The sequence below is a fragment of the Exserohilum turcica genome (assembly GCF_000359705.1).
Source record: "Exserohilum turcica Et28A unplaced genomic scaffold SETTUscaffold_4, whole genome shotgun sequence".
NCBI classification, from domain to species: Eukaryota; Fungi; Ascomycota; class Dothideomycetes; order Pleosporales; family Pleosporaceae; genus Exserohilum; species Exserohilum turcicum.
The window spans coordinates 2,321,675-2,334,677 of record NW_007360247.1 but is presented as its reverse complement, the minus strand read 5'-3'; the positions used below and the strand labels follow the sequence as shown (position 1 = coordinate 2,334,677).

Here is a 13,003-nt window from a genome sequence, read left to right as displayed (position 1 = left end):
TCCAAGGGAAATCACGAGGCTTTTTTTTTTTTTTAAAAAAAAAACTCGATTACACATACTCTATCATCTGCTTCGCTGTCTGTGAAGTCGCGTTCCCTACTTTGAACACGCATCTTGTGGGCTTACAAATACTGCTACTTGACCTTCTTGTCTTGGTCTTGGTCTTGCAATGTGAACATGATCACTTACCTCATCTGTTTATCCTGCTCCCGCTTTCGAACATCGGGATGGCCATGTTTGGACCAGCGGGCAGGGGGAGCGAGGTATGTAGATGTAGTTACTCAGCGGTATGGGGTGTATTAGATTAGAGGGGTTATTTTGTTTTTGTTTTGTTTTGTTTTGCTTTGCTTTGCTTTGCGCGGTGGAAATAGGTGAGTAGTGTATTTAGGTATGTTTCAATCATTTATATATGAGATAGCATTTTCATTTCCATATATGTACCTCGTATAGAAAAGGGGGGAGGGGTTTTTTTGGCACTTAGTAGTAAGTAATGTGAGAATCAAGTCTATATACGCGCAACACCTAGACTATGTACTTTGCTACACTTTCGCCAGCCCCAGCATTGCTGCTAAACCCCCCCCCCCCACTCCCAACATCATCAGTCCTTGTCAACATCACAAATGCGTCTAGATGACAGAATTACGTTTGTCCCTCCACGCCCTCCTCTCATGCTCAAACACAGCCCCCGCCTCATCAAACGCGCGCTTCTTCTCGCTATCAAGCAGGATGTCTGCCGCCCATTCGATTTCCACCATGCGTCGTCTGGAGGTCTTCCTGTGCGCTTCGGAGGCGCTGCTCGAGGCGAGGCGAGCGCTGTGGATCTGCATGAGTGCGGTTCGTGTCGCGCGGATGTCGAGGAGGGGCGTGGCGGAGCGGGAGAGGAGGCCGAGGAGTTTGTAGGGGTCGCGGTGGAGAGTGGTGGATGAGGATGAGGATGAGGAAGATGAGGGGGAGGAGGGGGAGGAGGGGAGTGTATGGGTTGTACGAAGCTCATGCTGTAGTGTTGCTTGTGTGGTGTGCACGCTACATGTATCTTTGATGTAAGAAGGGTGCTGTGATGCCTTGTTCTTCGCTCTTTCTTCGCGCTGCGCCCTACCGTCCCTATACTCATCTGTGCCGCGCTCAATCTCATACGTGCGCTTCCTTTCGTACTCTATCTGGCGCCACTTTTCTTCCTCCTCTATCGTACCAGCTTCGCGGCGCTGTCGCTCCCCTTCCTCTCGTCTCCTCGCAGCTTCACGCTTATCCTGCTCAGCCTGCATCTGTTGCTCGCGTATCCTGCGATCCAAGTCTGCTTTTTCGCGTCTCAGCTCGTCGATTTGTCGCTGCTTGTGCTCTGTCTCGGCTTCGTTTCTGCGGTCCCTTGCTGCTGCCTCCTCTGCTACTTGGAGTTTGCGGATACTGGCTTGTTTTTCTTGCTCAGCGGCTTGGTATGCGCGTTCTAGATCTTCTTTTTGCACACGCGCTGCTTCGTCTTTGTACTTGCTTAGCGTTTTTTCGTCTTTTTCGCGCTGTGTTTCTTGCTTTTCTAGGAAGCTGGGGTGTTTGTCTTGGATGAGGGAGTTTGGCTGCTGAGAGATTATATGTGTTCGTTGCTGGTGAATGATGATTTCCTGGGACGGCATAGCCTCTTGATACTCTATGCTCAGCTGTGGCTGCTCGGTATACAGCGTCTGTCGCGATTGCTGGAAAAAGGAAAGGTTCGCAGACTCGGGCATGATTGTGCCGATGCTCCAGCCGCGTGCCATGAGGATCTTGATAATCCGATCGACTGTGATCATGAAATTGAACCAGTCGACGGGTGCTATTCTGAGCAAGACGGAGTTTTGGCATCGCAGCAAGTGCGAGAGGACTTTGTTGAAAATTTCGACCAGTGAATCGTCGTCGAGACTGGAAAGGTAGCTGTTGCACATGGGATGCCGCTGCGGCTTGAGGATACTAAACATACTCTGGAACATGGTGGGAGGTTGGTAGTCGAATGTGGAATGATAAGCGCTGGGTATTGAGAACGGTTGGTTGGAGGAAGATGGGTGCTAGATGTGGGTTTTTGAAGAAGTTGGTAGTGAATATTCAAGCGTAGTCTTTCGGTGAAGAGGTTTAGAATTTTAACATTGATTGGGGATATGTTTTCCTGCGTAGTATAAGAAGACTGGGACTATTCACAGTACATCACGAGATAACGTAAGCATTGAAATTCGATAAACCGACCGTGTAAACCCACGAGATGTCTATATTCGGCTTTCGAAACGAAATTTCTCCTTGAATATTGTAAATTTCACATGGCTGAGCTGTAAAGACTTCCATGGGCAATGGATAGATGTGCACTGAAATGAACAGGGCAACTTGAAACTGACCCTCGCATTGCTGGGCTGGCTGCACAAAGACTCAACGAGATATTGCATTCTGGAGAAGATATGCAATCTCCCATACACGAAGTCATTTCTAGAATGATAATAAATATAGAAAATCCACGTACAAGTTGGAATCAAACAAGCATATTGAATCCGTAGTGTCACAAAGCAGACTAGGTTCGCCTTTTCCATATCTCGATATCATACATTCTACATTCTGCCTATACAATTCATCTCACATAACCCATTCCCTCGATTGGCGGCCTTTACGAATCCCTATAGCTGATTCGCCCTCTTCCACTCCTGATACTCCCTCTCCTCCCTTTCCTCCTCAGTCTCATCACGGTCCTCGACCAAAACACCATACTCATTGTACCTGATGATATGCATGGGGCCCTCTCCGCGCGTCACGACGACCGACCGCGCAGTCGGCTGTGCAACAGTAACGATTTCTCTCTGCGGAGCTCGTGTCTCGACAACGTACTGCGGTGGAGGTTCTGACCTGGGTGCGAGGACGGGCGAAACGCGTGGTGGTGGCGCTTCGAAATTGATCAGGGGCCGCGATCTGAGTGCTTCCTCTCTTGTTTCGAGGACGAGCTCGATGCGCGCGAGTGTTGCGCGTAATGCTCTGGATTGGGCCGGCGTGATGATTCCATACTGCAGCTCATCCTGAATCTCGTGCGAGACGCGGTACAGTTCGGGACTGGAACCGGTGCTCACTTGGTATACTGACCAGGGGTGCGTGTAGCTGTCGATTTCTAGACTACGATATGCCCTGGACATGTTTGGGGTTTTGCTTGGTGATTGAGTTCTCGTGAAGATTTGTTGGAAATGTCACAGGATTTGGATAGCTTTTGCAGGCTTAGTGAGGAAGTAAGAATGACGGTTTAGCGAGGTTTAATAGGCCCTTGGCTGTGAATGAGAACGTGTAGACGTGTCAGATCGGCCGTTTTCAATACACGTAGACTTCGGAAGTTTACTATAGTGAACGAGTACGATTGCTATTTGTTTTGCAGGGGGTGCACAAGTGTGAAGCGTAATTTCTAGCTTTCTCATGGAAGTTACTTAAATAATAAAAAGAGGGATGTGAGCAGAAAGTTTTATCATGATGCAAAATGCCAGTGATATTAATTGAAGTGGAAACCAACGCACGTTACGTGGACACGTAAGCTATATTGACGCAAAACAATCAGCATTTAGTACAACGTCACTGGTAACAGAATGATGCATCAAATCGCAGGTACAGTGTATGCGCAAGCGATCTAATGTGTAATGAATTTATAATGTTCAGAAGTGCTATAGATGCATGGCTTTCGTTGGTTCTTTGCTATACTTCACCAAGGTACATGTAGCATGTTGCAGCGTAGTACAGCTTGCTCAAAACCATTTACTCGGGTGTTCAATCTAATTGCCACATGTAAGTCGAACGAGCTAGATGGTCGATACATTATATCTACTTGTCGTAACCTTGTCACTTTCCATATTTCACTCTAAATTCCGGCCTCAGAAAACTCTCTATCTACATAAACACCACAATCATACGCTTCGAACCAAACCAACAACACCGAAAGCCAACCAGAAGCAAAATTATCACTATCTAGTAACTTTTCCATTCACAATGGATCAGTATCACGCGAAACACCACTCAGCTACACACCAAAAGAAAAGGCAGAAAAAAAAGAGAACATAAACCCCGCCATTTTCATATCAGTGGGCAATGATTCCTTGGCTGACTGGCTGGGATTCTCGGCATCCAGGGACGGGCCGTTGCGTTTTCATACCCGTGCCGTGCCCGTTGTCAAGGTAAACGGCCCGACGGTGTATATCTTACCTACTTATCGCCAAGTCAAGTAAAAACAAAAAAAAGCACTTCGGCATGGAGGCGTAAGTTCTGCAATCGACGTTTAGACTCGCAATTCAGACATTTTATTTAAGACGTTTACTGTGGATATTGGCTTTGGACCGGAGGGCTTTGCATATTCCAAAGCGGTAGGAGCTTGGGTAACTTGCATATAATGCACAGCGTGTCTCTCTGCATGGTCTGATACCTCTTTAAAGAATGTCAAAATCAATGCAACTGGAATAGATACAAGACAGGGCTCGGCATGGATTACAGGAAATCCCAGCACTAAACACGAGATGTTGAGTTATACGGTTAGTTCAACTTCAACTCAACCAGTTGCCCTTGGACACGATTACGAAAAAGCAATTGTGAATTGAAGAAAAGCTAACCTATACACTTATTCAATCCTAGAAGATCACCACCAAGAACCATATTCTTGTGAAGAACCGACGCAGTCGCGCAGTTGTAAAAATGTAATAACATATATGATACGTACTCGAGATTCAGTGTTTTGATTGCTTGGGTATCATGCCTGTACGCCTGCAAATGCTCATTTATGCCCAAAGTATAGAAGGTTATCCATCCGCTTCGTCTCCGCCGGCTCGTTCCATACGTGCCCGGATATCACGAACGAGTGCCTTTGCGTCCTCGACTTCGACGCCGTCTTGACACAACTCGTTTGCAAGTTCCATTGCCCGCTGGTACATGCCACGCATGTACTCCCAGCGTGCAAGCCACAATCTAGCCTTGCTTGTTGTAGCAGTCACACCAACGCCGCCAGCACCTTCAGCCCCAGCCTCTTCGTATTCGGGCCCTTCTTCTTGTGCGAGTACCAGCTCCATGTAAGCTGCGCACTCATTCATGTTGTTTATGCGCTCATACAGTAAAGCAATTTGGTAGAGCACTTCCGGGTCCAAGACGCCTCCTCCAAGTCCCGAAACTTCGCCACTGCCAAATGATGCACCAACACCGCCGTCATAGTATGAACCAGCGACTAGTGCACGCTTGTAAGAGCGAATCCCATTCATGACTTTGCCGACCTTGCCGAAACATTGTCCGACGGCCATCCAAAGCTTTGGATCGTACGGTCGTAGAGCAGCAGCACGTTGATGATAGAAGAGTGCATATGAATGCATTTCCAGTACCTCATACGTCTGTCCGAGGCCATACCATGCACGATAGTCTTTCCGGTTGACGTCAACAGCCCGCCGGTATGATTCGATAGCCGCATGCGTGTTCTTCATTTCAACGAATTCATGGCCCATTAGCGTCCATGCAGACAAGAATGTGCGATCGAGCGTCAAGGCTCTTCGGAAGTACATGACGGCCTTTTCGTGCTCCGATTTGAGCGAGTAGTAGTTGCCCACTACGCAACATGTCTCGGGACGGAACTTGTCGGTAGCCGTAGCAAGCTGGGCTAGGAATGCGAGCTTGGGCCGCATCCCCATGACGTATAAGATGTTGGAATAATTGTCTAGATGGTCCACGCGATGCGGATCGGATATGAGAAGGTCCGAGAAAATCTGTTCGGCATCGTCAAAGTCCTTGTTGTGGTAGTGCAGCAAAGCGCGCTGCGTCTTTAGGAATGCCGAGGTGGGGAAAATGGAGAGGATCTGCGTTAGTGACGAGTGTATTTGCTCGCTCACAACGTACAGCTCCTGCGAGGATGTGACGTGAAAGATGAAAGTCATGAGATTCTGCGGCAGACGCGCAACAATGCGGTTAAGATCTTCCATGGTGCTGAGTAGGGCCTGCAGCTCTTGCCACGCACCCCAGTTGTACGTGTATTGGTGTACGCTCTTGACGAGATAGTCAATGGCGAGCTGCTCGTTCTTCCCTTTGGCCAGTACCATGCCGTAGAGGTATTCCAGCCAACCCTGGGGCTGTCGCCCGCTGTTAGGAAGGTCCCTGAACCACTCCTCGAGCACCGTCGAGACCATGGGCAGCTCTTTGTTTAGCGTGACACCTCCATCTTGTGGACCCAGTATCATCTCGCTGTCCTCGTTCATCCGCTTCTCACCGGCAATGAACTTGGCATACAGGGCCAAGAAGAGCGACTTTTGGCTGATGCCCTTGACCGTGTCGTTGGACAGCTTTCCCTTTGTCGGTGTAAACATGGTCGCCTTGGCCTTGGCTGCCTGTTTCGACTTGGACGTGGGCGTCTCGGGTGCCTGGGATGCAGCCTTGGGTAGGGGCCCGGGGAGGAAGACGGCGGCACATCGATCGTACTCTCGGCAGTCGAAGTAGGTCTTTGCGAGCAGAAACTTGTGCGCCTCACGGGCCTCGAGGCGGGCTTCGGTCGGGTCCTTGGGCACTGGGTTTGGAGTGCGTGGTGGATGGGCGTCGGACATGGGCGAGTCGACATCCGTGTCTGAGCCATCGTCGCGGGCCGAGGGCAGGGAATCGAGCAGCTCTGCAGCCCTTGTCGCCATCAGCATATACAGCAGCCCGTCGTCGCGGAACAGGGCACGCACCATTTGGCCGAGTGGTAGAGACAGCGTTCTGTGCAGCTGACGACGGCGTCCTCGAGCTGGGCCTTCAATTGGGCCTCGTCGGCCTGCGATAATGCGCCCATGGCGGCTGTCTGGAGAACAGGGCGTGGCCTGATGGCCTGTTCTTGTTATTCCCCGAGCTGTCTTCGCGTGATGTCGGTGGATATGCGACTCACGACAGGCGCGTCGTGTAGGTGAGCTGCCTTTCTTGGCGCTTGGCGCGCCCGGCCGCCTCTACGCAGGGCAGGGTGGGGGCGCCCTCTTCTGCAACAAGCAGTGCCCCCACCGAAACATGCAAGCTGCTCCCCTCACACGCACCGCAATTCATCTGTTGGAAATCAGTATTGCATTTATATGCAAGGATGTCTCTGCTACGATCAAGGTCACGGCGCTGCTGCACTGCTGCATCGCATTATCGCCGCACGCTGGAAATGGCAGGCACGGCGTGGTCAGCCTAAAGTTAATGGGGCGGCCAAACCTTTAGCCGCGCCGCCCGACACCGCTTCCGCGCTCTTAATCTCTGCCCCTCGCCCTGCAACATTGCTGCAGCAAAAGCAAACAACTCTGCATTTCCAAGCACAATGAAAACAACACTCAAAGAATTCGAAAGCGTGTGGCCGCGCATCCTCGCTGATGTGCAGGACCACTGCAAGCAGTACAACCTGCCCCAGCAGTCTTTTGATTGGTTTGTAAAGGTACATTCCGCAAACATGCCGTGCGCCAGGGTATCCATACTTACAGCCTGGCACAGTCGCTCAACTACAACACAGTCGGTGGAAAATGCAACCGTGGAATGTCGGTCGTCGACACGACGGCACTCATCCAGAACAAGACGCTTGATCCAGCATCTGAAGAGTACTTCCGTGCTGCTCTCCTGGGATGGATGATTGAGCTTCTCCAGGCCTTCTTCCTCGTCTCGGACGACATCATGGACGGTTCCAAGACGCGCCGTGGAAGCCCCTGCTGGTACCTCATGCCCAAGGTTGGCATGCTCGCCATCAACGATTCCTTCATGCTCGAGGCTTCCATCTACATTCTACTCAAGAAGCATTTCCGTCAGGACAAGAGCTACGTCGACATGATGGAGCTGTTCCATGAAGTCAGCTTCCAGACCATGTGTGGTCAGCTTTGCGATCTTCTGACTGCCCCCGAAGACGATATCAACCTGGACAACTTCAGCCTGGAAAAGTTCACCTTCATCGTCATCTACAAGACTGCTTACTACTCCTTCTACCTTCCCGTTGCCCTGGCTCTCCACCACACCGGCAACGCAACACCAAAGAACCTGAAAACCGCCGAGGACATTCTCATCCCCATGGGCGAGTATTTCCAGGCCCAAGACGACTTCCTTGATGCCTTTGGAGACCCTGCTGTCATCGGCAAGGTTGGAACCGACATTGCCGACAACAAGTGCTCGTGGCTCATCAACCAGGCTCTGAAGAAGGTAAACCCCGAGCAGCGCAAACTGCTCGAGGAAAACTACGGCCGCAAGGACGCCAACAAGGAGGCCAAGGTCAAGGAGCTGTACCACGAGCTGAAGCTCAAGGAATTCTACGAGCAGTGGGAAGAGGAGCGTGTGGCCGACCTGCGCACAAAGATTGCCAACATTGATGAAAGCGAGGGCCTCAAGAAGGAAATTTTCGAGGCTTTCCTCCGCAAGATCTACAAGAGGTCCAAATAATTTTATCAAAAAAACGAGAAACACGGGTACGAGTAATGAGATATTACATAATTCACTATTTTCATCTCTGTATGGTTTTGGTGTGCCGTGAAACGAAGAAAAAAACGCCTTTGTGAAGCCGACATGAATGGGAATGGATGCTACTTGCAGCTTTAGCTGTATGCTAGAATCAGTCTTGTAGGGTTCTAGTAGGAGAAATGAGTAACACTTATTCGCTTACAAGTTTTACCTTTGTTTATTGAATAGATACATAGTAAGACGTTTAAAATAGTGAATTGTAGTTAGATATACTAGACGATTTTTTCATAGAAAAAAATACAAAGTTTTAGTAACTGTATACAAAATAGTCCGATCATACTTTGCACATATTGAAAACATAGCTTTTACTAAATCTTGATAAAAGTCCATGTCAGCTGACGTATATCAACATATACAGCTAAAGTTGCGCCTCTTTTCAGCACTGTTACAGCCCCTGGAATTGTTTATATGCAACTCAAGCAAAATCACCTCTAGGAGGTGATATAAGCGTGGCAGACTCGTAGACTAAGATGCCATTGAGGGGGTCTCCGACGGGGGTGTTTCGACTGACACGAAAAGTATAGGTTGTCGAAGACGAGGAATCTGTAAAAGACTTGGCCAAGGAGGAAAACAAGATGTGATTTTCTTTTCTGCTACAAGGAGCGTGTTGGTCATTGTTTATATGTGCAACTCCAAGTTGGAGGGCTAATGGTTGTTTCATCAGTGATTTTCATGTGCTGCTGCTGCGGTTTTCGAAACATGGCATGGTATACAATATATTTAGGGAACAAACATAATCTCAAGTACTTGGTATAGATAATAAGTATGAATTTTCTTCTTCTTTTAATATTAGCCCTAACATAAAACACGTAAGTAAACTACAACATGTAGATGATTATAATATACAGTTGAAGCTACAGTTCCTGCAGTATCCCGACGACGGCTCGGCTAGCCTACGATTAGCGCCCTCGGAAGGCCCGAAGAGCCTCACCACACTACATCATCACCTGATCAACACCAAAACTTCATTCTACAGAACATACGCATACAACAACAACAACAAACATGTCCAAATCCGCAGTCATTTCCGTAATCGGCTCTCTAAATGTCGACCTTGTCACGCGCACAGCGCGTATCCCCGTCGGCGGCGAAACGCTCGCCAGCGAATCTTTCAACATTGGCTGGGGCGGCAAAGGCGCCAATCAAGCCGTAGCATGCGCACGCCTCTCGCGCACGAAAGCGCAAGCCAGCGCCTCGCAAGCCTCGGATGTCGAGGTGCGAATGGTGGGAGCAGTAGGCCAAGACGAATTCCACCAGGGCTTCTTGAAAGCATTGCGAGACGATGGTCTGAACACGGACAGGGTGGAGATTCTGCCGGGGAAGAAGACGGGCGTCGCAGTCATTGTGGTTGAGACGGGCTCGGGAGAGAACCGCATCATGTTCAACGCCGGTGCGAACGGCGAGGTGCCCGTCAAGGATCTGGTCGATGCCGACGCGGGTGTGGCTCTGTTTCAACTCGAGTTGCCGTTGCAGGTTGTGTTGCACAACATGGCGATTGCGCGCCAAAAGGGTGTGGAAACTATCATCAATCCCGCGCCCGCAGTGCCGCTACCTGCAGAGGCGTATCAGGGGCTCGGCCACCTCATTGTCAATGAGACAGAGGCGGCGATTCTGAGCGGTATCGAAAAGCCAACCAACTGGGATGAGGTTGCAGCCGTTTTCATTGCGAGGGGTGTGAAGAATGTCATCATCACACTCGGAGGAGAGGTATGTTCCATTCTAATCAACAGAGAACCATCACTGACTGGAAACACAGGGAGTCTACTACAAAACAGCTAAGCAACAAGCTTCATCCCAGCCAGGAGTCATTGTGCCAGCACGCAAAGTCCAAGTCGTCGATACGACCGCTGCTGGCGACACCTTTGCTGGTGCCTACACTGTTGCTGTAGCGCGCTGGAAGGCCATGGCGCAGGGTGCTGACTTTGATCTTGACGCTGCCATTGCCAAAGCAAATCGAGCTGCATCCATGACAGTGCAGAGAGAGGGCGCACAGTCGAGTATTCCGTGGGCAGACGAAGTCCCCGAGTCATGATGGGGAAGGGCAAAGTAGCTATGGTAACATTTTTGTTGATGGATAGATCAACATGACGTTTGATGTACCTGGGATGTTGGAAGTTTCTGTTCCCACCAATGGTTTCGAGTAATCTCGCAATCGCCAATATAGCTTTCTGCCATGTGTGTTCTTAGTATCTTTGCTGCTGTGCCATTGGCCGTGATTGTTCTTGTATATGGAGAAGTGTTCTGTTGATTAACGCAATCTGTATGATGTCATCGTTGCACGTCAGTTCAGATAGCCCCACTTTACAAGACCCTGGGCTAGCGTTCATTGCAACGGCCGGAGATCACCGACAGTAGATCTCCAGACCAGAACCATTGACTATACACTGATTAAATATTTCCTTCTTGAGCAGAGTCTTATGCGAGTACCATGCGTACATGAACACTAGCTGATCTCACGCGAAACCACGGTCTCGGATATCGATATCCTACCCCACAATCCTCCATGCAGCCACTTCCTTAGCGGACGCCGATCGACGTGTTATTGTTAAAATCAACGTCTTCAAATGGTTCAAGTGCATCTCATTGGATAAATATGGCTGCCTTGGGATGGTGGCTTGATTGTGGCAATGGCAAAGGTTACCCACACAGTGTAAACAGGGCCAATATGAGCCTGGCTTCGCCGAGCATACCCGTATGCTTGGTCTGTACACTGGAGAGATTCCAGCTCTTATGATATCAGCCGTTATACTTTTTCATCCGCTTTGAAATAACCGGAGGTACCATACAATCACAGCAACCTTGACAGTCTTCTGACATCCAGTATTTCGCAGAAGTAAGTACACTCACACTGACCACTCAGGCCCTGTGCGACCGGAATCCAAGTCTTATAGCGAGACAAAGCAACGCCCTGGGTAGCAATGACGCGACACACCGACCGATCCAGCTCACCAGAGAAAGAACACCGCAAACAACTTGAGATCATAAACGAAGAAACTACCCATGGCGAATCAGTGGCTCAGTACAGTCATGAAAATGACATCCCCGCAGCCCAGAAAAGGATAGAAGCAAAGGTGCTACGAAAGGTCGACTACCGCTTAATCCCCATCCTCGGACTGTTGTACTCTGTCGCCGGGCTTGACCGCGTAAATCTATCCAACGCACGCGTCGCAGGCATGAACGAAGATCTTGGCTTCGACATTGGGAACCGGTATTCCATCGCCCTGCTGGTCTTCTTCATTACATACTGTCTCTTTGAGATGCCGACTACGCTCCTCCTCCGCCCTATCGGTCCCAAGATGCTGTTGAATGGCCTAGCCGTAAGCTGGGGCGTTGTCATGCTCGGTATGGGATTCATCAGCGACTGGCGCCTGATCGTCGTGTGTCGCATGTTGATTGGAGTTTTTGAAGCGGGATTCCTGCCCTGTTGTATGTTTCTCCTGAGTACGTGGTACCAGCGCTTTGAGATCCAGCAGCGCGTCTCGTGGTGGTATCTCATCAATCTTTTTGTTTCTGCGTTTGGAAATATCCTAGCTTGGGCTATCGTGAAGCTTGATGGGACTCATGGGATTGCGGGATGGCGTTGGATTTTCATGTGAGCACACACATGTATTCATCACGCGATATCTCACCGTGTTAACCTGTGTATCAGTATCGAAGGCGCAGCGACCATTGGAATTGCGCTGGTCGGATATTTTCTCGTAATCGGCTTCCCAGACACGATGCTTGCAAGCGGCAAAATGCAAGGCTTCACTCAGCAAGAGTTGCAAATCATACTCGACCGTATCGAGCGCGATCGCCGCGACTCAACCCCCGACAGGTTGCACTGGGCCAAATTCCGCCAGCACGTCACCACCTGGGAGCTCTGGGTATACGGACTGATGTTTCTGACGTGCTCATCGCCCATCTATGCCTTTGCATACTTTATCCAAATCATCCTGGGCACAATTGTCAGCAGCACCGCCCTCGTCTTCCTACTCTGTGCACCCCCCTACATAGCCTCCATCTTCTGGACTGCAGGGTGCGCCTACCTGGCCGACCGCACACGCCTCCGCATGCCCTGGATGCTGCTCAACGCCGCCATTACCTTTGCCGGTCTTCTCATCGTCGCATACGCTTCTAACTCCGGCGCTCGCTACTTTGGCGTCTTCCTAGGCGTCAGCGGCTGCAATGCCAATCTCCCCACCATCATCGCCTTCCAAAGCAACAACCTCCGAAGCGACTCTCGGCGCAGCGTTGGAAACGGCGTGCAGTTTGTATTTGCAGCCATCGGAGGCATATATTATTATTATTATTATTATTCCATTAGAGTCTATCTGCAGTCAGTGACTATGTAAGACTTTGGCCAGAGGCCGTTCTAGGTACAATTTGTTTAAAGTGAGAGTGTTCTCTGTATAGTACTGCTATTGTGCTGCGGTTTAGTCGCTTCTAGCTGCGCTTAAAGCAGACTCCAGTTGCTGAAGAGCAGTTTAGTAAACAGGAAGAGATGTTAGACAGCAGGGCTGTCTTCCAGCGAGCTCTTTTAGGGCTAAGGAAAGTAACTTAAGAAAGTTTGTTAGTT

The 13,003-nt window shown here is 49.8% G+C and overlaps 6 protein-coding genes across 6 annotated transcripts in view; 3 read left to right on the top strand and 3 right to left on the bottom strand.

Moving 5' to 3' along the window:
• Positions 1 to 626: 626 nt before the first annotated feature.
• SETTUDRAFT_21692 (uncharacterized protein) lies at positions 627 to 1,958 on the bottom strand (the record flags this gene model as incomplete). The annotated part of the gene is made up of 1 exon (XM_008029863.1): positions 627 to 1,958. One exon carries the CDS (start codon positions 1,956 to 1,958, stop codon positions 627 to 629), a length of 1,332 nt encoding a protein of 443 aa, XP_008028054.1.
• A 669-nt stretch (positions 1,959 to 2,627) lies between these two features.
• On the bottom strand, positions 2,628 to 3,134 carry SETTUDRAFT_33326 (uncharacterized protein; the record flags this gene model as incomplete). The annotated part of the gene is made up of 1 exon (XM_008029930.1): positions 2,628 to 3,134. One exon carries the CDS (start codon positions 3,132 to 3,134, stop codon positions 2,628 to 2,630), a length of 507 nt encoding a protein of 168 aa, XP_008028121.1.
• A 1,573-nt stretch (positions 3,135 to 4,707) lies between these two features.
• On the bottom strand, positions 4,708 to 6,769 carry SETTUDRAFT_139294 (uncharacterized protein; the record flags this gene model as incomplete). Its single annotated transcript, XM_008030470.1, has 2 exons — positions 4,708 to 6,615; positions 6,669 to 6,769. The coding sequence occupies 2 exons, from the start codon at positions 6,767 to 6,769 to the stop codon at positions 4,770 to 4,772; spliced, it is 1,947 nt and encodes a 648-aa protein (XP_008028661.1). The 3' UTR covers positions 4,708 to 4,769.
• A 484-nt stretch (positions 6,770 to 7,253) lies between these two features.
• Positions 7,254 to 8,430, top strand: SETTUDRAFT_164515 (uncharacterized protein). Its single transcript, XM_008030469.1, has 2 exons — positions 7,254 to 7,381; positions 7,438 to 8,430. The coding sequence occupies exons 1-2, from the start codon at positions 7,268 to 7,270 to the stop codon at positions 8,365 to 8,367; spliced, it is 1,044 nt and encodes a 347-aa protein (XP_008028660.1). The 5' UTR covers positions 7,254 to 7,267; the 3' UTR covers positions 8,368 to 8,430.
• A 1,020-nt stretch (positions 8,431 to 9,450) lies between these two features.
• SETTUDRAFT_139287 (uncharacterized protein) lies at positions 9,451 to 10,601 on the top strand (the record flags this gene model as incomplete). The annotated part of the gene is made up of 2 exons (XM_008030468.1): positions 9,451 to 10,152; positions 10,202 to 10,601. 2 exons carry the CDS (start codon positions 9,451 to 9,453, stop codon positions 10,475 to 10,477), a joined length of 978 nt encoding a protein of 325 aa, XP_008028659.1. The 3' UTR covers positions 10,478 to 10,601.
• A 762-nt stretch (positions 10,602 to 11,363) lies between these two features.
• SETTUDRAFT_93473 (uncharacterized protein) overlaps positions 11,364 to 13,003 on the top strand; it is a gene marked incomplete at both ends in the record, with an annotated part of 7,346 nt that continues 5,706 nt past the window's right edge. Inside the window, 2 exons of the mRNA XM_008030467.1 lie at positions 11,364 to 12,037; positions 12,095 to 12,694. Of these exons, the coding sequence (XP_008028658.1) occupies positions 11,364 to 12,037; positions 12,095 to 12,694 (1,274 nt within the window). The remainder of the gene's footprint in view (positions 12,038 to 12,094; positions 12,695 to 13,003) is intronic.

Excerpts from the sequence above, each read along its gene's own strand:
- SETTUDRAFT_164515 (XM_008030469.1), top strand. The coding sequence starts at position 7,268 with ATGAAAACAACACTCAAAGAATTCGAAAGCGTGTGGCCGCGCATCCTC. Across the intron at positions 7,382-7,437 it reads CTTTTGATTGGTTTGTAAAG|TCGCTCAACTACAACACAGT; the intron begins GTACATTCCGCA and ends AGCCTGGCACAG.